Source organism: Diadema antillarum, unplaced genomic scaffold (genome assembly GCF_040938485.1).
Source record: "Diadema antillarum isolate AM-2024a unplaced genomic scaffold, OU_Dant_1.0 seq00000915_RagTag, whole genome shotgun sequence".
Classification (NCBI taxonomy): domain Eukaryota; kingdom Metazoa; phylum Echinodermata; class Echinoidea; order Diadematoida; family Diadematidae; genus Diadema; species Diadema antillarum.
Window position 1 is genome coordinate 310,499 of NW_027271769.1, and position 27,355 is coordinate 337,853.

The window sequence follows — 27,355 nt, forward strand, 5'->3', positions numbered from 1 at the left end:
ATGATAAACCAGATGAAATTAGCCGGCGCACAATATGGAGATTATTTTCAGGGAGGTTTAAATATGTTTCATTTTCAATCTGTAATTTCTGGGCTTAAAATCACCTGAGTGAAAAGATCATTAAATGATCAAAATAGAGGAAAATAGAAATGGTTTTTTGAACATTATTTAGATAACTTGTACCCCCATCTCACTAGACGGCGATTCCGCTACGATCAACAAAAATTGGCAAAGCGCGGCGGATTGTGGCTTCATCGCTTTGAATCTTCTCCGTCTTATCTTGATCGATTCAGAAGCGCGGAGGGTCGCCATCATCGCCATGGTCGGCGACCTCGCTACGGAAGTTTTGAACATGCCCAAAACTTCCGTAGCGCGGTCGCCGTGGTTTTAGAGCGTATCACAATCGCCTCACGAGCGCATTAAAAGCGCCACATTCGCAACTCTCTGACGTGGTAGCAACGCGTTAGGCGTAACTCAAGCGCATCGAAAGCGGCCCCCATCGCCCATGAAAATTACCGCTTTTACAGCAGGAACCAACCATAAACGAAAGAAAGTGATGAACAGACCAGGAAGGTGGACATGGAGAAAAGCGTGCAAAATTCATTTTCCACGTACATTCAGTACGAATCTACTCTTTTTATTAAATTGCTTGTTTGTCATATACCATTGCAAGTCAATAAAAGTAAATGAAGTTGTAATTTTCCAAATATATCTTCATAAAATTGTCTCGTTGTAGGATACGATTTGTAGTTTGCTCGTAAGCCGGTTCTTTAATATTATATACACTTTTTACTCTTTTAACTGAATTGAGGACTTAACCAATACAAAGAGATGCTTGGTGGTACAAAACTTCAAAATTGCGTTAAACAAATAGTATGTATGTTTTCATATATTCAGTATTATGTATTTGTTTAACGCAACTTAACCAATAGTGGAATTTCACATCAGGTTCTAATTGGTGTGTTCTAGAATGCTAAGAGTGAAACTATATTCTGCCTATCCATGTTGGTGTGACACTGACATCTGCCTGAAGAAATTCAATCATGAAACTCATTTTATACCCCGATCGCTTGAGACCGTAGCACGAGCCCGGCGAAAACGTATCACTGTCGCTCCGATCGCATCACTGTTGTAGCGAGGTCTTGATAAGCGTATGAACATCGCAAAACTAACGCTTTGATCGCAGAATCAGCGCGTTGCGTCGGCTTGGAAAAGCGGCAGAACCGTGGCGGCGTCGTAGCGTTATCGTGGCACTATCGCCTACAGCGCAGGTTAAGCGTAAAGGAGCCGTAGTGTAATCGCCTCGGAGGCAAAAAATGGAGACAAACGGCGATGGCAACACGATTTGTTAAATCGTCACAGATCGCCATGGTCGCCATAGTCGCCTTCCTAGTAAGATGGGGACCTTAGGGGGCAATATGACTTGGTAATGTAATATGTCCGGAACAGAAGAGAAAAAAAATGGAGTATTTTTCAGTTATCATTTTATGCAATCCCCTTATAGATTGAAATAATATATTGAAAAGAAATCAGTAAATGATAATGAAATAAAGAGGTAACAAGAAGATACGATACACAATTTGCTCAAAAGAATTAAGATATGTCGATATATACATCAAAAATTATGTGACAGACTATTTCAACCACCTAAATCAGAAAGGAAATGGGAAGAAATATTTAACCAAAACTTAGACTGGACTAAAATATATAATGTTCCTGTTACATCTACTCTGAATCAAAGACTTCGTTATTTTCAGTTTAAAATCAAACATAGAAGTATTGGTGTAAACAAATTACTTTTTGAAATGGGACTATCTGACACACACCTCTGTATATTTTGTTCAAAGCTCCACAGAAACAAATGCACATTTGTTTTGAGAATGTGATGTTACCCAAAGGTTTATTGCTCAAATACAGAAAATTATGTTACAGAATCAAAGTCAAATAACTAGAAGTGCTTTTATACTTGCTTCTACAGAAAATCAAAAATGTTGCAACGTGGTTTATTTGTACGCAAAATACTTTACATTTTCTGTAAGAAATAAAAAGAAATCGCTACATTTTATCCAAGTTTGTCAATTCTTAAGCAAGCTAAGAAAGTAAGCGAATATATGTCCGAAAAAACTTAATGTTTTGTATCTAATATCAATTGGAATCGCATTTGCATTATCAAGCTGTTTCGTAGTTGCCTATCAAATTTGGATCATTTGTCTTTATGTATTGCATGTGACATTTATTTTGTACCTGAATATGAATAAAATTTCTTTGTGAAAAAAACAACAAAACAAATGGTGTCTGGAATAATGTTTATTCATAATAACTAATCGAGCCTATACGTATTCAAATCTGGAGTCTCCGAACATCTCTTACCCCTCCGACATCACACAGTCAACAGACCCGGGAGTGAATAGCGCCAATGTGTCTTGGTCAAATCCCTTCGTAACAGACAACTCTGGGGTCTTTACTGTTGGGAAGTATATTTCCTGTCGGGAATACCACATTATCTATCGCAGTTGAAGATTCAAGCGGCAATGAAGCAACGTGCAATTTTACCGTTACAGTCGTTACATATCTGATACGTTATTAGTCATGATATTGGGGACATATTGTCATTTTATTATTTCTTTCATCTATAGGCAATACATTTTTTTTTCATGCTCAAATTTGCTTTCCTTCAGACTATAATCAGAATGCGTCTTCTTTTCTCGTTACTGGTCCTAGAAAAAGGGAAACAAGAAACCTTTTTGAGATTTCTTTCACGAGCGGAACGATGGACACAATGTCTTTTTGTTGTTGTTGATGCATATTTTGCTTTTTAGATATGGAGTCTCCTAGCATCTCTTGTCCCGCCGACATCACACAGCCAACAGACCCGGGACAGTTCAGCGCCAATGTCACGTGGTTAGATCCCTACGTAACCGATAACTCTGGGGTTTTCACTATCACCTCTACTGCTTCGTCGGGAAGTATCTTTCCAGCCGGGAATACCACTGTATATTTTACGGCTGAAGATTCAAGCGGGAACGAAGCAACGTGCAATTTCACAGTAACAGTCGTCGGTAAATATTTCAGTCAGTATTGGCGTCGTGACATTGTGACAAGCATACCATGTAATTATCATCATCCTAAAGATAGCCAATCCATTTTGGTGTCCTGAAATGAGATTTCCCTTCCTTGCTGTGGTGATAGGACATCGTTGTTTAGATTATTACAGATAGTAGAAAAAAAATATATAACGACACAGAGCTAGTGTATGTTTGTGTTTTAATTTTTAGATATGGAGGCTCCGAACATCTCTTGTCCCGCCGACATCACACAGTCTACAGACCCGGGACAGTTCAGCGCAATTGTCACGTGGTTAGATCCCTATGTAACCGACAACTCTGGGGTCTTCACTATCACCTCTACTGCTTCGTCGGGAAGTATCTTTCCAGCCGGGAATACCACTGTATATTCTACGGTTGAAGATTCAAGCGGGAACGAAGCAACGTGCAATTTCACAGTAACAATCGTCGGTAAATATTTCATTCATTATTGGTCGTGACATTTTGACAAGCATACAATGTATTTATCATCATTTTCATCTATAGCCAATCCATTTTGACGTCCTGAAATGAATTTCCCTTCCTTGCTGTGGTGATAGGAGTTCGTTGTTTGGATTGAATCAGATAGTAGAAAAATATATGTATTTGAGATTTCGTCCACTGAGGCAACGATACAGAGCTAGCGTTTGTTTGTGTTTTGATTTTTAGATATGGAGTCTCCGAACATCTCTTGTCCCGCCGACATCACACAGCCAACAGACTCGGGACAGTTCAGCGCCATTGTCACGTGGTCAGATGCACATGTTACAGATAACTCTGGGGTCTTTACTATCAGCTCTACTTCTTCGTCGGGAAGTGTTTTTCCAGCCGGGAATACCACAGTATCTATTACAGCTGAAGATTTGAGCGGGAATGACGCCACGTGCAGTTTTACTATCACAGTCGTCGGTAAATATTGATAACAAAGTTATTCGTAACTTTGTACTCAGGGTATCTTTTCCACCTTTTAGGGCAATACCATCATTTTTTTTTTTTGGCTGCAATGACAGTTAGCTCCTCATAATATGAATACATATCAAATGACTTACACTGTGTCAAATTCACACTGCAGTTTGCATGAAAGGAAAAATACCTACGAGGACACACTGTTTCGTCGTCATTGCGGATTAGGGGAAACACATTTCGACTGGTCATTTTGCGGCGGTAGCAACTGTGTGCAGAATTATGTTCTTTCATCATATCCGCTCTATCTATTCTCAGATCTGGAGTCTCCGAACATCTCTTGTCCCGCCGACATCACACAGCCAACAGACCCGGGACAGTTCAGTGGCAATGTCACGTGGTTAGATACCTATGTAACCGACAACTCTGGGGTCTTCACTATCACCTCTACTGATTCGTCGGGAAGTATCTTTCCAGCCGGGAATACCACTGTGTATTTTACGGTTGAAGATTCAAGCGGGAACGAAGCAACGTGCAATTTCACAGTAACAGTCGTCGGTAAATATTTAATTCATTATTGGTCGTGACATTTTGGCAAGCATACAATGTTGTTCGCATCATTGTCATCTACAGCCCATCCATTTTGACCTGCTGAGATTAATTTCGCTTCCTTTCTGCTATAATGAAAATGAGTTGTTAACGTTACATCTGCTATTAGAAAAATGATATATATTTTCAGCTTTCGTCCACTTAAGCCATATTCGTTTGCTTGTGTTTTGATGTTTAGATATGGAGTCTCCGAACATCTCTTGTCCCGCCGACATCACACAACCAACAGACCCGGGACAGTTCAGCGCCAATGTCACGTGGTTAGATCCGTACGTAACCGATAACTCTGGGGTTTTCACTATCACCTCTACTGCTTCGTCGGGAAGTATCTTTCCAGCCGGGAATACCACTGTATATTTTACGGCTGAAGATTCAAGCGGGAACGAAGCAACGTGCAATTTTACAATAACAGTCGTCGGTAAATATTTCAATCATTATTGGTCGTGACATTTTGACAAGCATACAATGTATTTATCATCATTTTCTTCTATAGCCAATCCATTTTGACGTCCTGAAATGAATTTCCCTTCCTTGATGTGGTGATAGGAGTTCGTTGTTTGGATTGTAACAGATAATAGAAAAAGATATGTATTTCAGATTTCGTCCACTAAGGCAACGATACTGAGCTAGTGTTTGTTTGTGTTTTGATTTTTAGATATGGAGTCTCCGAACATCTCTTGTCCCGCCGACATCACACAGCGAACAGACCCGGGACAGTTCAGCGCCAATGTCACGTGGTCTGATGCATATGTTACAGATAATTCTGGGGTCTTTACTATCAGCTCTACTTCTTCGTCGGGAAGTGTTTTTCCAGCCGGGAATACCACAGTATCTATTACAGCTGAAGATTTGAGCGGAAATGACGCCACGTGCAATTTTACTATCACAGTCGTCGGTAAATATTGATAACAATGTTATTCGTAACTTTGCTCTCATAGTAACTTTTCCACCTTTTAGGGCCATGCCATAATTGTCTGCTGAAATGACAGCTTGCTCCTCATATATGAATACGTATTAAATGACTTACACTGTGTCAAATTCACATTGCAGTTTGCATAAAAGGAAAATACCTACTTAAATAAGGACAAACTGTTTCGTCGTCATTCCGGATTAGGGGAAAAACATTTCAACTGGTCATTTTGCGGCGGTAGCAACGGTATGCAGAATTATGTTCTTTCATCATATCCGCTCTATCTATTCTCAGATCTGGAATCTCCGAACATCTCTTGTCCCGCCGACATCACACAGCCAACAGACCCGGGACAGTTCAGCGCCAATGTCACGTGGTTAGATCCCTATGTAACCGATAACTCTGGGGTCTTCACTATCACCTCTTCTGATTCGTCGGGAAGTATCTTTCCAGCCGGGAATACCACTGTACATTTTACGGCTGAAGATTCGAGCCGGAACGAAGCAACATGCAATTTCACAGTAACAGTCGTCGGTAAATATTTCATTCATTATTGGTCGTGACATTTTGACAAGCATACAATGTTTTTTTCATTATTTTCATCTATATCCAATCTATTTTGAACTGCTATGATTAATTGATTTCTCTTCTGCTGTAATATAAATGAGTTGTTAACGTTACTACTGATATTAGAAGAATGATATATTTTTGAGCTCTCGTCCACAAATCAATATTGGTTTGCTTGTGTTTTGATGTTTAGATATGGAGTCTCCGAACATCTCTTGTCCCGCCGACATCACACAGTCTACAGACCCGGGACAGTTCAGCGCCAATGTCACGTGGTTAGATCCGTACGTAACCGATAACTCTGGGGTTTTCACTATCACCTCTACTGCTTCGTCGGGAAGTATCTTTCCAGCCGGGAATACCACTGTATATTTTACGGCTGAAGATTCAAGCGGGAACGAAGCAACGTGCAATTTTACAATAACAATCGTCGGTAAATATTTCATTCATTATTGGTCGTGACATTTTGGCAAGCATTCAATGTAATTCTCATCATTGCCATCTATAGCCCATCCATTTTGACCTGCTGAAATTAATTTCCCTTCCATTTTGCTATAATGTAAATGAGTTGTTAACATTACTTCTGCTATTAGAAAAATGATATATTTTTCAACTTTTGACCACTGAAGCAATATTCGTTGGCTTGTGTTTTGACGTTTAGATATGGAGTCTCCGAACATCTCTTGTCCCACCGACATCACACAACCAACAGACCCGGGACAGTTCAGCGCCAATGTCACGTGGTCAGATCCCTACGTAACCGATAACTCTGGGGTCGTCACTATCACCTCTACTGCTTCGTCGGGAAGTATATTTCCAGCCGGGAATACCACTGTATATTTCACGGCTGAAGATTCAAGCGGGAACGAAGCAACGTGCAATTTCACAGTGACAGTCGTCGGTAAATATTTCAATCATTATTGGTCGTGACATTTTGACAAGCATACAATGTATTTATCATCATTTTCTTCTATAGCCAATCCATTTTGACGTCCTGAAATGAATTTCCCTTCCTTGCTGTGGTGATAGGAGTTCGTTGTTTGGATTGTAACAGATAATAGAAAAAGATATGTATTTCAGATTTCGTCCACTAAGGCAACGATACTGAGCTAGTGTTTGTTTGTGTTTTGATTTTTAGATATGGAGTCTCCGAACATCTCTTGTCCCGCCGACATCACACAGCGAACAGACCCGGGACAGTTCAGCGCCAATGTCACGTGGTCAGATGCATATGTTACAGATAATTCTGGGGTCTTTACTATCAGCTCTACTTCTTCGTCGGGAAGTGTTTTTCCAGCCGGGAATACCACAGTATCTATTACAGCTGAAGATTTGAGCGGAAATGACGCCACGTGCAATTTTACTATCACAGTCGTCGGTAAATATTGATAACAATGTTATTCGTAACTTTGTTCTCATAGTAACTTTTCCACCTTTTAGGGCCATGCCATCAAATTGTCTGCTGAAATGACAGCTTGCTCCTCATATATGAATACGTATTAAATGACTTACACTGTGTCAAATTCACATTGCAGTTTGCATAAAAGGAAAATACCTACTTAAATAAGGACAAACTGTTTCGTCGTCATTCCGGATTAGGGGAAAAACATTTCAACTGGTCATTTTGCGGCGGTAGCAACGGTATGCAGAATTATGTTCTTTCATCATATCCGCTCTATCTATTCTCAGATCTGGAATCTCCGAACATCTCTTGTCCCGCCGACATCACACAGCCAACAGACCCGGGACAGTTCAGCGCCAATGTCACGTGGTTAGATCCCTATGTAACCGATAACTCTGGGGTCTTCACTATCACCTCTTCTGATTCGTCGGGAAGTATCTTTCCAGCCGGGAATACCACTGTACATTTTACGGCTGAAGATTCGAGCGGGAACGAAGCAACATGCAATTTCACAGTAACAGTCGTCGGTAAATATTTCATTCATTATCGGTCGTGACATTTTGACAAGCATACAATGTTTTTTTCATTATTTTCATCTATATCCAATCTATTTTGAACTGCTATGATTAATTGATTTCTCTTCTGCTGTAATATAAATGAGTTGTTAACGTTACTACTGATATTAGAAGAATGATATATTTTTGAGCTCTCGTCCACAAATCAATATTGGTTTGCTTGTGTTTTGATGTTTAGATATGGAGTCTCCGAACATCTCTTGTCCCGCCGACATCACACAGTCTACAGACCCGGGACAGTTCAGCGCCAATGTCACGTGGTTAGATCCGTACGTAACCGATAACTCTGGGGTTTTCACTATCACCTCTACTGCTTCGTCGGGAAGTATCTTTCCAGCCGGGAATACCACTGTATATTTTACGGCTGAAGATTCAAGCGGGAACGAAGCAACGTGCAATTTTACAATAACAGTCGTCGGTAAATATTTCAATCATTATTGGTCGTGACATTTTGACAAGCATACAATGTATTTATCATCATTTTCTTCTATAGCCAATCCATTTTGACGTCCTGAAATGAATTTCCCTTCCTTGATGTGGTGATAGGAGTTCGTTGTTTGGATTGTAACAGATAATAGAAAAAGATATGTATTTCAGATTTCGTCCACTAAGGCAACGATACTGAGCTAGTGTTTGTTTGTGTTTTGATTTTTAGATATGGAGTCTCCGAACATCTCTTGTCCCGCCGACATCACACAGCGAACAGACCCGGGACAGTTCAGCGCCAATGTCACGTGGTCAGATGCATATGTTACAGATAATTCTGGGGTCTTTACTATCAGCTCTACTTCTTCGTCGGGAAGTGTTTTTCCAGCCGGGAATACCACAGTATCTATTACAGCTGAAGATTTGAGCGGAAATGACGCCACGTGCAATTTTACTATCACAGTCGTCGGTAAATATTGATAACAATGTTATTCGTAACTTTGTTCTCATAGTAACTTTTCCACCTTTTAGGGCCATGCCATCAAATTGTCTGCTGAAATGACAGCTTGCTCCTCATATATGAATACGTATTAAATGACTTACACTGTGTCAAATTCACATTGCAGTTTGCATAAAAGGAAAATACCTACTTAAATAAGGACAAACTGTTTCGTCGTCATTCCGGATTAGGGGAAAAACATTTCAACTGGTCATTTTGCGGCGGTAGCAACGGTATGCAGAATTATGTTCTTTCATCATATCCGCTCTATCTATTCTCAGATCTGGAATCTCCGAACATCTCTTGTCCCGCCGACATCACACAGCCAACAGACCCGGGACAGTTCAGCGCCAATGTCACGTGGTTAGATCCCTATGTAACCGATAACTCTGGGGTCTTCACTATCACCTCTTCTGATTCGTCGGGAAGTATCTTTCCAGCCGGGAATACCACTGTACATTTTACGGCTGAAGATTCGAGCGGGAACGAAGCAACATGCAATTTCACAGTAACAGTCGTCGGTAAATATTTCATTCATTATCGGTCGTGACATTTTGACAAGCATACAATGTTTTTTTCATTATTTTCATCTATATCCAATCTATTTTGAACTGCTATGATTAATTGATTTCTCTTCTGCTGTAATATAAATGAGTTGTTAACGTTACTACTGATATTAGAAGAATGATATATTTTTGAGCTCTCGTCCACAAATCAATATTGGTTTGCTTGTGTTTTGATGTTTAGATATGGAGTCTCCGAACATCTCTTGTCCCGCCGACATCACACAGTCTACAGACCCGGGACAGTTCAGCGCCAATGTCACGTGGTTAGATCCGTACGTAACCGATAACTCTGGGGTTTTCACTATCACCTCTACTGCTTCGTCGGGAAGTATCTTTCCAGCCGGGAATACCACTGTATATTTTACGGCTGAAGATTCAAGCGGGAACGAAGCAACGTGCAATTTTACAATAACAATCGTCGGTAAATATTTCATTCATTATTGGTCGTGACATTTTGGCAAGCATACAATGTAATTCTCATCATTGCCATCTATAGCCCATCCATTTTGACCTGCTGAAATTAATTTCCCTTCCATTTTGCTATAATGTAAATGAGTTGTTAACATTACTTCTGCTATTAGAAAAATGATATATTTTTCAACTTTTGACCACTGAAGCAATATTCGTTGGCTTGTGTTTTGACGTTTAGATATGGAGTCTCCGAACATCTCTTGTCCCACCGACATCACACAACCAACAGACCCGGGACAGTTCAGCGCCAATGTCACGTGGTCAGATCCCTACGTAACCGATAACTCTGGGGTCGTCACTATCACCTCTACTGATTCGTCGGGAAGTATATTTCCAGCCGGGAATACCACTGTATATTTCACGGCTGAAGATTCAAGCGGGAACGAAGCAACGTGCAATTTCACAGTGACAGTCGTCGGTAAATATTTCAATCATTATTGGTCGTGACATTTTGACAAGCATACAATGTATTTATCATCATTTTCTTCTATAGCCAATCCATTTTGACGTCCTGAAATGAATTTCCCTTCCTTGCTGTGGTGATAGGAGTTCGTTGTTTGGATTGTAACAGATAATAGAAAAAGATATGTATTTCAGATTTCGTCCACTAAGGCAACGATACTGAGCTAGTGTTTGTTTGTGTTTTGATTTTTAGATATGGAGTCTCCGAACATCTCTTGTCCCGCCGACATCACACAGCGAACAGACCCGGGACAGTTCAGCGCCAATGTCACGTGGTCAGATGCATATGTTACAGATAATTCTGGGGTCTTTACTATCAGCTCTACTTCTTCGTCGGGAAGTGTTTTTCCAGCCGGGAATACCACAGTATCTATTACAGCTGAAGATTTGAGCGGAAATGACGCCACGTGCAATTTTACTATCACAGTCGTCGGTAAATATTGATAACAATGTTATTCGTAACTTTGTTCTCATAGCAACTTTTCCACCTTTTAGGGCCATGCCATCAAATTGTCTGCTAAAATGACAGCTTGCTCCTCATATATGAATACGTATTAAATGACTTACACTGTGTCAAATTCACATTGCAGTTTGCATAAAAGGAAAATACCTACTTAAATAAGGACAAACTGTTTCGTCGTCATTCCGGATTAGGGGAAAAACATTTCAACTGGTCATTTTGCGGCGGTAGCAACGGTATGCAGAATTATGTTCTTTCATCATATCCGCTCTATCTATTCTCAGATCTGGAATCTCCGAACATCTCTTGTCCCGCCGACATCACACAGCCAACAGACCCGGGACAGTTCAGCGCCAATGTCACGTGGTTAGATCCCTATGTAACCGATAACTCTGGGGTCTTCACTATCACCTCTTCTGATTCGTCGGGAAGTATCTTTCCAGCCGGGAATACCACTGTACATTTTACGGCTGAAGATTCGAGCGGGAACGAAGCAACATGCAATTTCACAGTAACAGTCGTCGGTAAATATTTCATTCATTATCGGTCGTGACATTTTGACAAGCATACAATGTTTTTTTCATTATTTTCATCTCTATCCAATCTATTTTGAACTGCTATGATTAATTGATTTCTCTTCTGCTGTAATATAAATGAGTTGTTAACGTTACTACTGATATTAGAAGAATGATATATTTTTGAGCTCTCGTCCACAAATCAATATTGGTTTGCTTGTGTTTTGATGTTTAGATATGGAGTCTCCGAACATCTCTTGTCCCGCCGACATCACACAGTCTACAGACCCGGGACAGTTCAGCGCCAATGTCACGTGGTTAGATCCGTACGTAACCGATAACTCTGGGGTTTTCACTATCACCTCTACTGCTTCGTCGGGAAGTATCTTTCCAGCCGGGAATACCACTGTATATTTTACGGCTGAAGATTCAAGCGGGAACGAAGCAACGTGCAATTTTACAATAACAGTCGTCGGTAAATATTTCAATCATTATTGGTCGTGACATTTTGACAAGCATACAATGTATTTATCATCATTTTCTTCTATAGCCAGTCCATTTTGACGTCCTGAAATGAATTTCCCTTCCTTGATGTGGTGATAGGAGTTCGTTGTTTGGATTGTAACAGATAATAGAAAAAGATATGTATTTCAGATTTCGTCCACTAAGGCAACGATACTGAGCTAGTGTTTGTTTGTGTTTTGATTTTTAGATATGGAGTCTCCGAACATCTCTTGTCCCGCCGACATCACACAGCGAACAGACCCGGGACAGTTCAGCGCCAATGTCACGTGGTCAGATGCATATGTTACAGATAATTCTGGGGTCTTTACTATCAGCTCTACTTCTTCGTCGGGAAGTGTTTTTCCAGCCGGGAATACCACAGTATCTATTACAGCTGAAGATTTGAGCGGAAATGACGCCACGTGCAATTTTACTATCACAGTCGTCGGTAAATATTGATAACAATGTTATTCGTAACTTTGTTCTCATAGCAACTTTTCCACCTTTTAGGGCCATGCCATCAAATTGTCTGCTAAAATGACAGCTTGCTCCTCATATATGAATACGTATTAAATGACTTACACTATGTCAAATTCACATTGCAGTTTGCATAAAAGGAAAATACCTACTTAAATAAGGACAAACTGTTTCGTCGTCATTCCGGATTAGGGGAAAAACATTTCAACTGGTCATTTTGCGGCGGTAGCAACGGTATGCAGAATTATGTTCTTTCATCATATCCGCTCTATCTATTCTCAGATCTGGAATCTCCGAACATCTCTTGTCCCGCCGACATCACACAGCCAACAGACCCGGGACAGTTCAGCGCCAATGTCACGTGGTTAGATCCCTATGTAACCGATAACTCTGGGGTCTTCACTATCACCTCTTCTGATTCGTCGGGAAGTATCTTTCCAGCCGGGAATACCACTGTACATTTTACGGCTGAAGATTCGAGCGGGAACGAAGCAACATGCAATTTCACAGTAACAGTCGTCGGTAAATATTTCATTCATTATTGGTCGTGACATTTTGACAAGGATACAATGTTTTTTTTTTCATTATTTTCATCTATAGCCAATCTATTTTGAACTGCTATGATTAATTGATTTCTCTTCTGCTGTAATATAAATGAGTTGTTAACGTTACTACTGATATTAGAAGAATGATATATTTTTGAGCTCTCGTCCACAAATCAATATTGGTTTGCTTGTGTTTTGATGTTTAGATATGGAGTCTCCGAACATCTCTTGTCCCGCCGACATCACACAGTCTACAGACCCGGGACAGTTCAGCGCCAATGTCACGTGGTTAGATCCGTACGTAACCGATAACTCTGGGGTCTTCACTATCACCTCTACTGCTTCGTCGGGAAGTATCTTTCCAGCCGGGAATACCACTGTATATTTTACGGCTGAAGATTCAAGCGGGAACGAAGCAACGTGCAATTTTACAATAACAATCGTCGGTAAATATTTCATTCATTATTGGTCGTGACATTTTGGCAAGCATACAATGTTATTCTCATCATTGTCATCTATAGCCCATCCATTTTGACCTGCTGAGATTAATTTCCCTTCCATTTTGCTATAATGTAAATGAGTTGTTAACATTACTTCTGCTATTAGAAAAATGATATAATTTTCAACTTTTGACCACTGAAGCAATATTCGTTGGCTTGTGTTTTGACGTTTAGATATGGAGTCTCCGAACATCTCTTGTCCCACCGACATCACACAACCAACAGACCCGGGACAGTTCAGCGCCAATGTCACGTGGTCAGATCCCTACGTAACCGATAACTCTGGGGTCGTCACTATCACCTCTACTGATTCGCCGGGAAGTATATTTCCAGCCGGGAATACCACTGTATATTTCACGGCTGAAGATTCAAGCGGGAACGAAGCAACGTGCAATTTCACAGTGACAGTCGTCGGTAAATATTTCAATCATTATTGGTCGTGACATTTTGACAAGCATACAATGTATTTATCATCATTTTCTTCTATAGCCAATCCATTTTGACGTCCTGAAATGAATTTCCCTTCCTTGATGTGGTGATAGGAGTTCGTTGTTTGGATTGTAACAGATAATAGAAAAAGATATGTATTTCAGATTTCGTCCACTAAGGCAACGATACTGAGCTAGTGTTTGTTTGTGTTTTGATTTTTAGATATGGAGTCTCCGAACATCTCTTGTCCCGCCGACATCACACAGCGAACAGACCCGGGACAGTTCAGCGCCAATGTCACGTGGTCAAATGCATATGTTACAGATAATTCTGGGGTCTTTACTATCAGCTCTACTTCTTCGTCGGGAAGTGTTTTTCCAGCCGGGAATACCACAGTATCTATTACAGCTGAAGATTTGAGCGGAAATGACGCCACGTGCAATTTTACTATCACAGTCGTCGGTAAATATTGATAACAATGTTATTCGTAACTTTGTTCTCATAGCAACTTTTCCACCTTTTAGGGCCATGCCATCAAATTGTCTGCTAAAATGACAGCTTGCTCCTCATATATGAATACGTATTAAATGACTTACACTGTGTCAAATTCACATTGCAGTTTGCATAAAAGGAAAATACCTACTTAAATAAGGACAAACTGTTTCGTCGTCATTCCGGATTAGGGGAAAAACATTTCAACTGGTCATTTTGCGGCGGTAGCAACGGTATGCAGAATTATGTTCTTTCATCATATCCGCTCTATCTATTCTCAGATCTGGAATCTCCGAACATCTCTTGTCCCGCCGACATCACACAGCCAACAGACCCGGGACAGTTCAGCGCCAATGTCACGTGGTTAGATCCCTATGTAACCGATAACTCTGGGGTCTTCACTATCACCTCTTCTGATTCGTCGGGAAGTATCTTTCCAGCCGGGAATACCACTGTACATTTTACGGCTGAAGATTCGAGCGGGAACGAAGCAACATGCAATTTCACAGTAACAGTCGTCGGTAAATATTTCATTCATTATTGGTCGTGACATTTTGACAAGCATACAATGTTTTTTTTTTCATTATTTTCATCTATAGCCAATCTATTTTGAACTGCTATGATTAATTGATTTCTCTTCTGCTGTAATATAAATGAGTTGTTAACGTTACTACTGATATTAGAAGAATGATATATTTTTGAGCTCTCGTCCACAAATCAATATTGGTTTGCTTGTGTTTTGATGTTTAGATATGGAGTCTCCGAACATCTCTTGTCCCGCCGACATCACACAGTCTACAGACCCGGGACAGTTCAGCGCCAATGTCACGTGGTTAGATCCCTATGTAACCGATAACTCTGGGGTTTTCACTATCACCTCTACTGCTTCGTCGGGAAGTATCTTTCCAGCCGGGAATACCACTGTATATTTTACGGCTGAAGATTCAAGCGGAAACGAAGCAACGTGCAATTTCACAGTTAAAGTCGTCGGTAAACATTTCATTCATTATGGGTCATGACATATAGACAAGCATAATCATCATCATTTTCATCTATAGCCAATCCATTTTGACTTGCGCCCATAGTTATTTGTGATCTTCTGTTTAATCATAGTATCTTTTCTATCTTAGAGGAAAACCATGAAATTCCGTGCTGAAATTACTGTTTGTGCCTCGTAGGCCTATACTAATACATCTTACAGATGTATAGAAATACAGAATACAGAAAGGAAAAAACATCTCAACCACAGTCAACAGACAAGGGATTGTACAGTGCCAATGTCACGTGGTCAGATCCCTACATAACCGATAACTCTGGGGTCTTCATTATCAGTTCCACTGCTTCGTCAGGAAGTATATTGCCAGCCGGGAATACCACTGTATACTTTACGGCTGAAGATTCAAGCGGGAACGAAGCAACGTGCAATTTCACAGTAACAGTCGTCGGTAAACATAAGAAAAGTTATTAGTCATGTCGTTAACAAGCGCATCAGGAGTGATATTATGATTATGCTCCTTTATTTCGTGCTGAAGTAGTAATGTGCGCTTCAGTCTTCTACATTGGAGAACGTTATGTTGGTTTCACCGCGGTTAAAAATCAAGGCGGAGAAGAGTTTTCACTGCGGTTTTAAAAACTTCCAATGATGTTATTTAGCCCACTTCCAATGATGATAGAGAATCCTAGGATACATTCGCAGATGCTAACGGAGCTCTGTTCCCAAAATGATAACACTCGTGATGGAAAGAAGAATTTGTTTGGATCATATTAGACTGCGTGTTGGAGCATGAAGATGAATCAGTACTGTGATACAGAATAGGCTGTGATCATGCATTGCTTTGATATTGATACACCTAATGAGTGACTGAAACACATCACACGTTTAGTAACGGGTAGGCAGTGCATATAAAACAAAAACGGCCAAATTGATTCTCTGCAATAATCACATGTTTTCATCGTCGCCGCTGTATACGTTCATTTCCGTTTCTGGTAGACCAAAATGTTTTCAGCAATACTCCGTAATGGACATCCAAACAATATTAAAAGAGTAAAATGCTATCTTATAAACTATACGGATTCAATCTTCTCTTACTATAGACCGTGAATCTCCAATCATCACCTGTCCCAAGGACATAAGGAAGCGTCAAAGGCCAAATTCTGCTTTTGTGAACGTCACGTGGCCAAATCCAGTTGTGGTAGATAACTCGGGTTCTTTCTCACCGCCTGTGTCTGTACCCGGGTCAGGCTCGCTTTTCGGTGTCGGCAACACTACGGTCAATGTATCTTCACAGGATGCGAGTGGAAATGTCGGTAGCTGTCAATTTGTCATCACTGTACTTGGTAAGATAGATGCACGAGCCTTCTCGAGTTCCAATGATCCATGGATCACCTTTTCTCTTTGGGCTTCTTAGAGATTTGACATGAATATTTCGAAGCTCTGATTTCCTGATGAATTTCTCATGTTGGTGTCAAAATGCTCCGATGTTTCCTTTACTTTCATGTTGATGTTTTTACAAAAGAAAATCAATCGCGGTAAAATGAAAGAAACTCTTTTAAAGGAATAAGTTCAACGAATAATGTGAAAGTGAAATTCTAATCAAGATTACGTGAGTAGTTAGGTTAGATTGTTGTTTCAAATTGTTTCAAATATGTACATGTATTGCTCTATTTCACATTTCCTTGCGGAAATACCAAGTTACACAATAATTCCTAGAAAGCTTTTGAAGGTTTACCCTCAAATGATGAAACATACTTTCGTATTTGGTTAATCATGGTACCAATCAGTGTACACTTAATTCTATCTATCATACGCCAGATATTCTTGACTTCATATACACATACACATTTATGTTTAATATAAGATTAACAATGGCTATTCAAGTTCAAGTTCAAATTTATCTGTTTTTTCCACAATATACAAACATAAATCTCACTTTCTTGAGTGAAAGAAACAGTGCATACAATTGTACAGAGAAAACAATAATGATAGAAAAAAAAACTAACTATAGCGATACATTACAATAGTTGCTGAGGTAACGGAAGTGAAATAGTTGGCAATATATGCACTGTGTGAAAAAAACGGAGAGACCCACTAAAAAGACAAAGAGTGTGGGCCCCTCTTGTATTAGAATCCCGATGCAAAAATTGAATTGAAGACAACAACAAATCGGCACAAAAAGTTTGTCACTAAAAAGTTTGGAAGCCCACTAAGAGACAGACGGACAAATAGTTATACAAAAAAAAACAAACAAACAGAGTAATGAGCATAAAACAGGACTGAGACAGCAACAAGACTATGATAGGAAAAAAACAGACTAGACGCTACAAGAGGAAACAAGACTATAGCGTGATAAAGAGGTAACAGAATGGACAGGAATATGCAACAAAGACAAAGACAACGATCCTCGGAGGTTTGAGGAAGAAAGAGAAGAAGAAAAAGAAGAAGAAAAAAGAATATAGAACAAACCCTTCAACTGCGAAGTATAGGTTCAAAAAGATCTTATAGTCAAGGCTGAGGCAATAGTAACAATAATGAAAAGAACGGCAATGCATGATAATAAAAAGAACGGCAATATTTCGTTTAGTTGAAGAGAAAGTAAACTCCGATAATAAGGAAACGCTGTTTTTTAAGAGACCTTTCAAATAGATATGATCAGTTTTCCCCGTCACGACAAGATAATGTATCACCTTAATTCCGCAACATAAAATTTTAACGATTAACAATGATTGCATGTGTGTCCTCGGATTGAGTGAGAATCGGTGAATGAAATTTCATTTTGAAAATAAAAAAAAACGACTCTGTTCCTTTGACCCAACAGATCTTGACGAATGTGGGAATGCTTCTTACTACTGCCATGAAAATGCCCAGTGCATCAACAGTAAAGGGAATTTCACCTGTAGGTGTAACGCCGGATTCGAGGACCTTGACCCGTCGTACCCTGGGAGACTCTGCGAAGGTAAAAACAGCAAGAAAAAGAAATTTGATTACCTCTTTAATTATTCTATCGAGTCACTTTGAACACCATGTTTGCAAATTCAATCGAATAGTATTGTTGCATAGCATAAAAAATGAAGCCACGGTTATTAATCAAAATATTATGCTTCTTCGTCTACTAGGCCCTTAGTCTTTATCTTCAATGTTAAAGGGAAATGATAATAATCTATATGTATAGAATGGATTGAGTAAAATCAAGTCCCCGATGTCACTCTTAGATCACGTCTTCTACGAGAATCTGGACGTGCTCTAACATAACCGGGGTTTGACATGTAGACTGACGTGACAATAACATCTCTTCACAGATGTGACACTTCCAAACATCACTGGATGTCCGGATTCGCAGTCGGTGCCAACACTTCCTGGATTGCCTTACGCGATTGTTTCCTGGATTGAACCGAACGCATCAGATTCATCTGGCTATGTGTCTCTTGTGTTCAATGGACCGGGCAGGAATGGCGGGACCTACAACATCGGGGAATACAACGTTATGTACACTGCGACAGACGGGAGTGGCAATGCTGTCATATGTTCCTTTTCAATCACCATCATTGGTGAGCAGTCACACTGAATTGTGCATCCAATAACTCCTGTCGATTCATGAATCTTGATAATAAATTATTTCCACTGCCCGAGAGGGTGATGTTATTTCTATAAAGCAAGCGCAAGAGTGATTCTCCTGTAATTAGTTCTTTCATGATATAACATCACAATACTGATAAGTAAAACAGTTGTTTCTGAGGCTGGCAGAATGCTTGACCCAGAAATTGTTTGGTTCCATTTACATATTGTACTTGCCTCCCAGTGATGTGCTTGGATATTGAATATTGTTGCATACGAAAGAAAGAAGCTGTTTTCATAAAGTGCTCTGAAATTCCAAAAGAAGCCATCTCATAACGAAGATTTCAAAGTCCTGTATGATTAGGTCTCCTAGGTGTTTGATTTTTCACTCGTGAGAATTTAGGAGAGTTTATTGGAGGCACGTCATGTGACAAGCTATAGAATGAACTGGAACAGAATCAAACTTACTAGAATCAAGAATAATTTGAGGGAATGGATGTGGGTATATTACATCACAGCAGGTTGACCCTATACGTATAACCCCCAAAAATGAAAGGCATCAAGCTATTCATCTTGTAGAAATGTTCCTTTCACAGCGTTCCCAAAAAAGAAAAAAAAAACAGAAACGACGAATTTAAGACTGGTGTTTTGGAAAATGTCTTCACAGCAATCCTGTGTTGATATTTCAGTTTCTGCTGAAATTCCTGTGTTTTAAAATCAAGTCGACAAATTGTGCTTGTTGGTATCATCAAAGTAAAAGTTGAAGACAATTTTTTTTTTCAGTCAAAACGACCTGAAATTCGTGTTTCTATCTACTCCTGCTGGAAATTGTGTTTGTTGTCACTGCTGTTCAATATCAGATATTAAAGCTGTAACTGATGTTACAGGGACGACCGGAATATAGTTGTTTCTATTTTTATCTTTAGATCTGGAGTATCCGAACATCTCTTGTCCCGCCGACATCACACAGCCAACAGACCCGGGACAGTTCAGCGCCAGTGTCACGTGGTTAGATCTCTACGTAACCGATAACTCTGGGGTCGTCACTATCACCTCTACTGCTACGACGGGAAGTATATTTCCAGCCGGGAATACCACTGTATATTTCACGGCTGAAGATTCAAGCGGGAACGAAGCAACGTGCAATTTCACAGTAACAGTCGTCGGTAAATATCTCATTCATTATTGGTCGTTACATTTTACAAGCATACAATGTTATTGTCATCATATTCATCTATAGCCCATCCATTTTGACCTGCTGAGATTAATTTCCCTTCCTTCCTGCTATAATGTAAATGAGTTGTTAACGTTACTAATGTTATTAGAAAAATGGTATATTTTTTAGCTTTCGTCTCATGAAGCAATATTTGTTTGTTTGTGTTTTGATGTTTAGATATGGAGTCTCCGAACATCTCTTGTCCCGACGACATCACGCAGTCCACAGACCCGGGAGAGTTCAGTGCCAATGTCACGTGGTCAGATCCCTACGTAACCGATAATTCTGGGGTCTTTACTATCACATCTACTGATTCGTCGGGAAGTATATTTCCAGCCGGGAATACCACTGTATATTTTACGGCTGAAGATTCAAGCGGAAACGAAGCAACCTGCAGTTTCACAGTAACAGTCGTCGGTAAATATTTCAATCAATATTGGTCGTGACATTTTGACAAGCATTGAATGTAATTTTTATGATATGGAGTCTCCGAACATCTCTTGTCCGCCGACATCACACAGTCTACAGACCCGGGACAGTTCAGCGCCAATGTCACGTGGTTAGATCCCTACGTAACCGATAACTCTGGGGTCGTCACTATCACCTCTACTCATTCGCCGGGAAGTATATTTCCAGCCGGGAATACCACTGTATATTTTACGGCTGAAGATTCAAGCGGGAACGCAGCAACGTGCAATTTTACAATAACAATCGTCGGTAAATATTTCATTCATTATTGGTCGTGACATTTTGGCAAGCATACAATGTTATTCTCATCATTGTCATCTATAGCCCATCCATTTTGACCTGCTGATATTAATTTCCCTTCCATTTTGCTATAATGTAATTGAGTTGTTAACATTACTTCTGCTATTAGAAAAATGATATATTTTTCAACTTTCGACCACTGAATCATTATTCGTTGGCTTGTGTTTTGACGTTTAGATATGGAGTCTCCGAACATCTCTTGTCCCACCGACATCACACAACCAACAGACCCGGGACAGTTCAGCGCCAATGTCACGTGGTCAGATCCCTATGTAACCGATAACTCTGGGGTCGTCACTATCACCTCTACTGATTCGCCGGGAAGTATATTTCCAGCCGGGAATACCACTGTATATTTCACGGCTGAAGATTCAAGCGGGAACGAAGCAACGTGCAATTTCACAGTGACAGTCGTCGGTAAATATGTCATTCATTATTTGCCTCGTGATATTGTAACAAGCATACCATGTAATTATCATTATTTTCTTCTATAGCCCATCCATTTTGACATCCTGAAATGAACTTCCCTTCCTTGCTGTGGTAAAAGGAGTTCGTTGTTTAGATTATTGTTGATAGTATATATAAATAAATAAATAAATATATATATATATATATATATATATATATATGAGATTTCATCCACTGAGGCAACAATACGGAGCTAGTGTTTGTTTGTGTTTTGATATCTAGATATGGAATCTCCGAACATCTCTTGTCCCTCCGACATCACACAGCCGACAGACCCGGGACAGTTCAGCGCCAATGTCACGTGGTCAGATGCATATGTTACAGATAATTCTGGGGTCGTCACTATCACCTCTACTGCTTCGTCGGGAAGTATATTTCCAGCCGGGAATATCACGGTATCTATTACGGCTGAAGATTTGAGCGGGAATGACGCAACGTGCAATTTTTCAATCACGGTTGTCGGTAAATATTGATTACAAAGTTATTCGTCTCAGTTTTCAATCATAGTCTCTTTCCTATCTTTAACGGCCAAACCAGCAAATTTCCGACTGAAATTACTGTTTCTGCCTTGTATACTAATACGTATTAAATAATTTGCACTATGTCTAATCCACACTGTAGTTAGCATAAAAATCGAGTACTGAGAACCTTCTCAAATGAGGACACATTCTGGTCGATGACATTGAGGTTGTTGATTACGTTATTACTATTTTTAGAAAAAAAAATATAATTTTGAGCTTTCGTCCACTGAAGCAACGATGCAGAGCATGATTGTGTCCGTTTGTGCTTTGATCTTTAGATATGGAATCTCCGAACATCTCTTGTCCCGCCGACATCACACAGTCCACAGACCCGGGACAGTTCAGCGCCAATGTCACGTGGTCAGATCTCTTCGTAACCGATAACTCTGGGGTCTTTACTATCACCTCTACTGCTTCGTCGGGAAGTGTATTTCCAGCCGGGAATACCACTGTATATTTCACGGCTGAAGATTCAAGCGGAAACGAAGCAACGTGCAATTTCACAGTTAAAGTCGTCGGTAAACATTTCATTCATTATGGGTCATGACATATAGACAAGCATAATCATCATCATTTTCATCTATAGCCAATCCATTTTGACTTGCGCCCATAGTTATTTGTGATCTTCTGTTTAATCATAGTATCTTTTCTATCTTAGAGGAAAACCATGAAAATCCGTGCTGAAATTACTGTTTGTGCCTCGTAGGCCTATACTAATACATCTTACGGATGTATAGAAATACAGAATACAGAAAGGAAAAAACATCTCAACCTGCGATTTTGCAGCTTTAGCAACGATGTGCTGAATTCTGTTCATTCATAACATCCGCTCTATCTATTCTTAGATCTGGAGTCTCCGAACATCTCTTGTCCCGCCGACATCACACAGTCAACAGACAAGGGATTGTACAGTGCCAATGTCACGTGGTCAGATCCCTACATAACCGATAACTCTGGGGTCTTCATTATCAGTTCCACTGCTTCGTCAGGAAGTATATTGCCAGCCGGGAATACCACTGCATACTTTACGGCTGAAGATTCAAGCGGGAACGAAGCAACGTGCAATTTCACAGTAACAGTCGTCGGTAAACATAAGAAAAGTTATTAGTCATGTCGTTAACAAGCGCATCAGGAGTGATATTCATTATTATGCTCCTTTATTTCGTGCTGAAGTAGTAATGTGCGCTTCAGTCTTCTACATTGGAGAACGTTATGTTGGTTTCACCGCGGTTAAAAATCAAGGCGGAGAAGAGTTTTCACTGCGGTTTTAAAAACTTCCAATGATGTTATTTAGCCCACTTCCAATGATGATAGAGAATCCTAGGATACATTCGCAGAGGCTAACGGAGCTCTGTTCCCAAAATGATAACACTCGTGATGGAAAGAAGAATTTGTTTGGATCATATTAGACTGCGTGTTGGAGCATGAAGATGAATCAGTACTGTGATACGGAATAGGCTGTGATCATGCATTGCTTTGATATTGATACACCTAATGAGTGACTGAAACACATCACACGTTTAGTAACGGGTAGGCAGTGCATATAAAACAAAAACGGCCAAATTGATTCTCTGCAATAATCATATGTTTTCATCGTCGCCGCTGTATACGTTCATTTCCGTTTCTGGTAGACCAAAATGTTTTCAGCAATACTCCGTAATGGACATCCAAACAATATTAAAAGAGTAAAATGCTATCTTATAAACTATACGGATTCAATCTTCTCTTACTATAGACCGTGAATCTCCAATCATCACCTGTCCCAAGGACATAAGGAAGCGTCAAAGGCCAAACTCTGCTTTTGTGAACGTCACGTGGCCAAATCCAGTTGTGGTAGATAACTCGGGTTCTTTCTCACCGCCTGTGTCTGTACCCGGGTCAGGCTCGCTTTTCGGTGTCGGCAACACTACGGTCAATGTATCTTCACAGGATGCGAGTGGAAATGTCGGTAGCTGTCAATTTGTCATCACTGTACTTGGTAAGATAGATGCACGAGCCTTCTCGAGTTCCAATGATCCATGGATCACCTTTTCTCTTTGGGCTTCTTAGAGATTTGACATGAATATTTCGAAGCTCTGATTTCCTGATGAATTTCTCATGTTGGTGTCAAAATGCTCCGATGTTTCCTTTACTTTCATGTTGATGTTTTTACAAAAGAAAATCAATCGCGGTAAAGTTAATGAAAGAAACTCTTTTAAAGGAATAAGTTCAACAAATAATGTGAAAGTGAAATTCTAATCAAGATTACGTGAGTAGTTAGGTTAGATTGTTGTTTCAAATTGTTTCAAATATGTACATGTATTGCTCTGTTTCACATTTCCTTGCGGAAATACCAAGTTACACAATAATTCCTAGAAAGCTTTTGAAGGTTTACCCTCAAATGATGAAACATACTTTCGTATTTGGTTAATCATGGTACCAATCAGTGTACACTTAATTCTATCTATCATATACGCCAGATATTTTTGACTTCATATACACATACACATTTATGTTTAATATAAGATTAACAATGGCTATTCAAGTTCAAGTTCAAATTTATCTGTTTTTTCCACAATATACAAACATAAATCTCACTTTCTTGAGTGAAAGAAACAATGCATACAATTGTACAGAGAAAACAATAATGATAGAAAAAAACTAACTATAGCGATACATTACAATAGTTGCTGAGGTAACGGAAGTGAAATAGTTGTCAATATATGCACTGTGTGAAAAAAACGGAGAGACCCACTAAAAAGACAAAGAGTGTGGGCCCCTCTTGTATTAGAAGCCCGATGCAAAAATTGAATTGAAGACAACAACAAATCGGCACAAAAAGTTTGTCACTAAAAAGTTTGGAAGCCCACTAAGAGACAGACGGACAAACAGTTATAGAAAAAAAAAAACAAACAAACAGAGTAATGAGCATAAAACAGGACTGAGACAGCAACAAGACTATGATAGGAAAAAAACAGACTAGACGCTACAAGAGGAAACAAGACGAGGAGGTAACAGAATGGACAGGAATATGCAACAAAGACAAAGACAACGATCCTCGGAGGTTTGAGGAAGAAAGAGAAGAAGAAAAAGAAGAAGAAAAAAGAATATAGAACAAACCCTTCAACTGCGAAGTATAGGTTCAAAAAGATCTTATAGTCAAGGCTGAGGCAATAGTAACAATAATGAAAAGAACGGCAATGCATGATAATAAAAAGAACGGCAATATTTCGTTTAGTTGAAGAGAAAGTAAACTCTGATAATAAGGAAACGCTGTTTTTTTAAGAGACCTTTCAAATAGATATGATCAGTTTTCCCCGTCACGACAAGATAATGTATCACCTTAATTCCGCAACATAAAATTTTAACGATTAACAATGATTGCATGTGTGTCCTCGGATTGAGTGAGAATCGGTGAATGAAATTTCATTTTGAAAATAAAAAAAAACGACTCTGTTCCTTTGACCCAACAGATCTTGACGAATGTGCGAATGCTTCTTACTACTGCCATGAAAATGCCCAGTGCATCAACAGTAAAGGGAATTTCACCTGTAGGTGTAACGACGGATTCGAGGACCTTGACCCGTCGTACCCTGGGAGACTCTGCGAAGGTAAAAAACAGCAAGAAAAAGAAATTTGATTATCTCTTTAATTATATTATCGAGTCACTTTGAACACCATGTTTGCAAATTCAATCGAATAGTATTGTTGCATAGCATAAAAAAATGAAGCCACGGTTATGAATCAAAATATTATGCTTCTTCGTCTACTAGGCCCTTACTCTTTATCTTCAATGTTAAAGGGAAATGATAATAATCTATATGTATAGAATGGATTGAGTAAAATCAAGTCCCCGATGTCACTCTTAGATCACGTCTTCTACGAGAATCCGGACGTGCTCTAACATAACCGGGGTTTGACATGTAGACTGACGTGACAATAACATCTCTTCACAGATGTGACACTTCCAAACATCACTGGATGTCCGGATTCGCAGTCGGTGCCAACACTTCCTGGATTGCCTTACGCGATTGTTTCCTGGATTGACCCGAACGCATCAGATTCATCTGGCTATGTGTCTCTTGTGTTCAATGGACCGGGCAGGATTGGCGGGACCTACAACATCGGGGAATACAACGTTACCTACACTGCGACAGACCGGAGTGGCAATGCTGTCATATGTTCCTTTTCAATCACCATCATTGGTGAGCAGTCACACTGAATTGTGCATCCAATAACTCCTGTCGATTCATGAATCTTGATAATAAATTATTTCCACTGCCCGAGAGGGTGATGTTATTTCTATAAAGCAAGCGCAAGAGTGATTCTCCTGTAATTAGTTCTTTCATGATATAACATCATAATACTGATAAGTAAAACAGTTGTTTCTGAGGCTGGCAGAATGCTTGACCCAGAAATTGTTTGGCTTCATTTACTTGCCTCCCAGCGATGTGCTTGGATATTGAATATTGTTGCATACGAAAGAAAGAAGCTGTTTTCATACAGTGCTCTGAAATTCCAAAAGGAGCCATCTCATAATAAAAATTTGAAAGTCCTGCATGATTAGGTCTCCTAGGTGTTTGATTTTTCACTCTTGAGAATTTAGGTGAGTTTATTGGAGGCACGTAATGTGATACGCTATAGAATGAACTGGAACAGAATCAAACTTACTGGAATCAAGAATAATTTGAGGGAATGTATGTGGGTATATCACATCACAGCAGGTTGGCCCTATACGTATAACCCCCCCCCCCCCCCAAAAAAAAAAAAAAAAAAAAAAGCATCAAGCTATTCATCTTGTAGAAGTGTTCCTTTCACTGCGTTCAAAAACAAAAAAACAAAAACAAAAAACGAATTTAAGACTGGCGTTTTGGAAAATATCTTCACAGCAATCCCGTGTTGACATTTCAGTTTCTGCTGAAATTCCTGTGTTTTAAAATCAAGTCGACGAATTGTGCTTGTTGGTATCATCAAAGTAAAAGTTGAAGACAATTTTTTTTTTCAGTCAAAACGACCTGAAATTCGTGTTTCTATCTACTCCTGCTGGAAATTGTGTCTGTTGTCACTGCTGTTCAATATCAGATATTAAAGCTGTAACTGCTGTTACAGGGACGACCGGAATATAGTTGTTTTCGTCCATTGAAGGAATATTTGTTTGCTTGTGTTTGATTTTTAGATATGGAGTCTCCGAACATCTCTTGTCCCGCCGACATCACACAGCGAACAGACCCGGGACAGTTCAGCGCCAATGTCACGTGGTCAGATGCATACGTTACAGATAACTCTGGGGTCTTTACTATCAGCTCTACTTCTTCGTCGGGAAGTGTTTTTCCAGCCGGAAATACCACAGTATCTATTACAGCTGACGATTTGAGCGGGAATGACGCCAAGTGCAATTTTACTATCACAGTCGTCGGTAAATATTGATTATAATTCGTCACAGTTTTTAATCATAG

General features: G+C 39.7%; 1 protein-coding gene across 1 annotated transcript in view; it reads left to right on the forward strand.

Annotated features, from left to right (window-relative positions):
- Positions 1-26,121, forward strand: part of LOC139741285 (hyalin-like) — an 85,782-nt gene extending 59,661 nt beyond the window's left edge. Inside the window, exons 9-14 of the mRNA XM_071651875.1 lie at positions 16,490-16,732; positions 18,211-18,348; positions 18,692-18,940; positions 23,656-23,898; positions 25,373-25,510; positions 25,856-26,121. Coding sequence (XP_071507976.1) covers positions 16,490-16,732; positions 18,211-18,348; positions 18,692-18,940; positions 23,656-23,898; positions 25,373-25,510; positions 25,856-26,121 — 1,277 coding nt within the window. The remainder of the gene's footprint in view (positions 1-16,489; positions 16,733-18,210; positions 18,349-18,691; positions 18,941-23,655; positions 23,899-25,372; positions 25,511-25,855) is intronic.
- Positions 26,122-27,355: the final 1,234 nt, after the last annotated feature.